Below are 1,719 nucleotides of genomic sequence, written 5' to 3' on the forward strand. Positions count from 1 at the left end.
ACCGATGGTGGTGCGCTTTCAGACGCAGCGGCGAGCTTAGCTAAATAAAGAACATTATTAGGAAAATAATCCGGGCAAAATAAGTGAAATTGAAATAAAGTGATTTGAAAAAGGAACAAGATGCACGAATTCATTCCGATGGAGTTGTCTAACGAAGAGCGACGCTGAGCAGCCATCGACAGCATGGGCTTGTCCGTGCCGATCCGAGAGGAAACCACAAGCTCCTCAACAGCCTCCGAGACTTCCTGTGGGATGTTGCCGTCGGACCCAGCATCTGACCGCTCACTTGCAGCGTCGCCAAATTCTTGTTGGTCGTGAAGCTCCATCGCACCCACCTTGGACTCAATAGCCGAATATAGGCGCTTGGCGCGTTCAATGTTGGGAGGGCAGTACACTGTCCCTGTTGGTTTCGTCTTGTTGTTCAAGCCTTGAAAGTGGTGCCTCAGACTAATACTATCGCGTTCTGGCCAGTTCGATAGCCCAGTGCGGTTGTATTCGAACGCCACACGGTCCCACATGTTGCCGCCGAAGGGCTTGAACTCCTCGACGAGGTCCAGGAGCCGCGTCGTCTCCTCAGATGAGATGAGACGTTCTTCGACTTGGTTCGTGGCTTCCGTGCGTTCATCAAATGGGATTGCTAGCAGGATGGTCGGGAACAAAAAAATGACTGGTCTCTACTGTCCTGCTGGCTGTCCAAGTTGTTCGACGCAGAGAAATCTCGAAACACGCGAAGAATTCCACATCGCGTACCACTCGACACAAACACATACTTGGTGAAACATCAGTGATGTCTCACCAAGTCTGTGTAACGCCTGTGTCACCACATGTGTTTGCCTTGTGTGGTGTTTGTGTTTGCGTTTATGTGATTTTTGGGGGACCCCCAGTACGGTTGTATTCGAACGCCACACGGTCCCACATGTTGCCGCCGATGGGCTTGAACTCCTCGACGAGGTCCAGGAGCCGCGTCGTCTCCTCAGATGAGAAGTCCTTCGACTTGGTTCGTGGCTTCCGTGCGTTCATCAAATGGGATTGCTAGCAGGATGGTCGGGAACCAAAAAATGACTGGTCTCTACCGTCCTGCTGGCTGTCCAAGTTGTTGGACGCAGAGAAATCTCGAAACACGTGAAGAACTCCAGTTCGCGCACCACTCGACACAAACACATACTTGGTGAGACATCAGTGATGTCTCACCAAGTCTGTGTAACGCTTGTGTCACCACATGTGTTTGCCTTGTGCGGTGTTTGTGGTTGCGTTTATGTGACTTTTGGGGGACCGCCAATGGATCACAATTTGGCAAGTTTACAGCTGTTAACCGGATAGCACAATACTACTTCGAAGTACTGTACAGTATTGTGCTTTTCACATATTTTGCCCGTTGTTTTAGCTCCTAAAACCATCCAAAGTTTAACCTAAACTGAAGTTGCACTCGACGTAAAAGTAAGCTTCCCCACCGTTCTGTCATTGGCTGATCTAAAACTTGCGTTGTTTTACTAAAACTACTTCGTTTTATTAACTCCCGTGGCCAAGCAGTCATGCAGAGTAATGACCTACTGGGGTAAGCTCGCAGTGCACCAGCTCACACGAGCTTTGCAGCCAGCTTGTTAGCAACTCGTTGGCACGAAAAGTCGAGCAAGAAGCACTCAACATCAACCTTTATCGAGCATAGTCAAGAATCACACTCGCGTGTATTAGGTAATCCACTCTGTAAACCCCCGCGTT

The 1,719-nt window shown here is 49.5% G+C and overlaps 1 protein-coding gene across 1 annotated transcript; it reads right to left on the bottom strand.

Annotated features, from left to right (window-relative positions):
- Positions 1–130: 130 nt before the first annotated feature.
- Positions 131–1,020, bottom strand: H257_07499 (hypothetical protein; the record flags this gene model as incomplete). The annotated part of the gene is made up of 3 exons (XM_009833046.1): positions 131–148; positions 216–637; positions 888–1,020. 3 exons carry the CDS (start codon positions 1,018–1,020, stop codon positions 131–133), a joined length of 573 nt encoding a protein of 190 aa, XP_009831348.1.
- Between the last annotated feature and the right edge of the window lie 699 nt (positions 1,021–1,719).

This window comes from Aphanomyces astaci (assembly GCF_000520075.1).
Source record: "Aphanomyces astaci strain APO3 unplaced genomic scaffold supercont1.15, whole genome shotgun sequence".
NCBI classification, from domain to species: Eukaryota; Oomycota; class Saprolegniomycetes; order Saprolegniales; family Verrucalvaceae; genus Aphanomyces; species Aphanomyces astaci.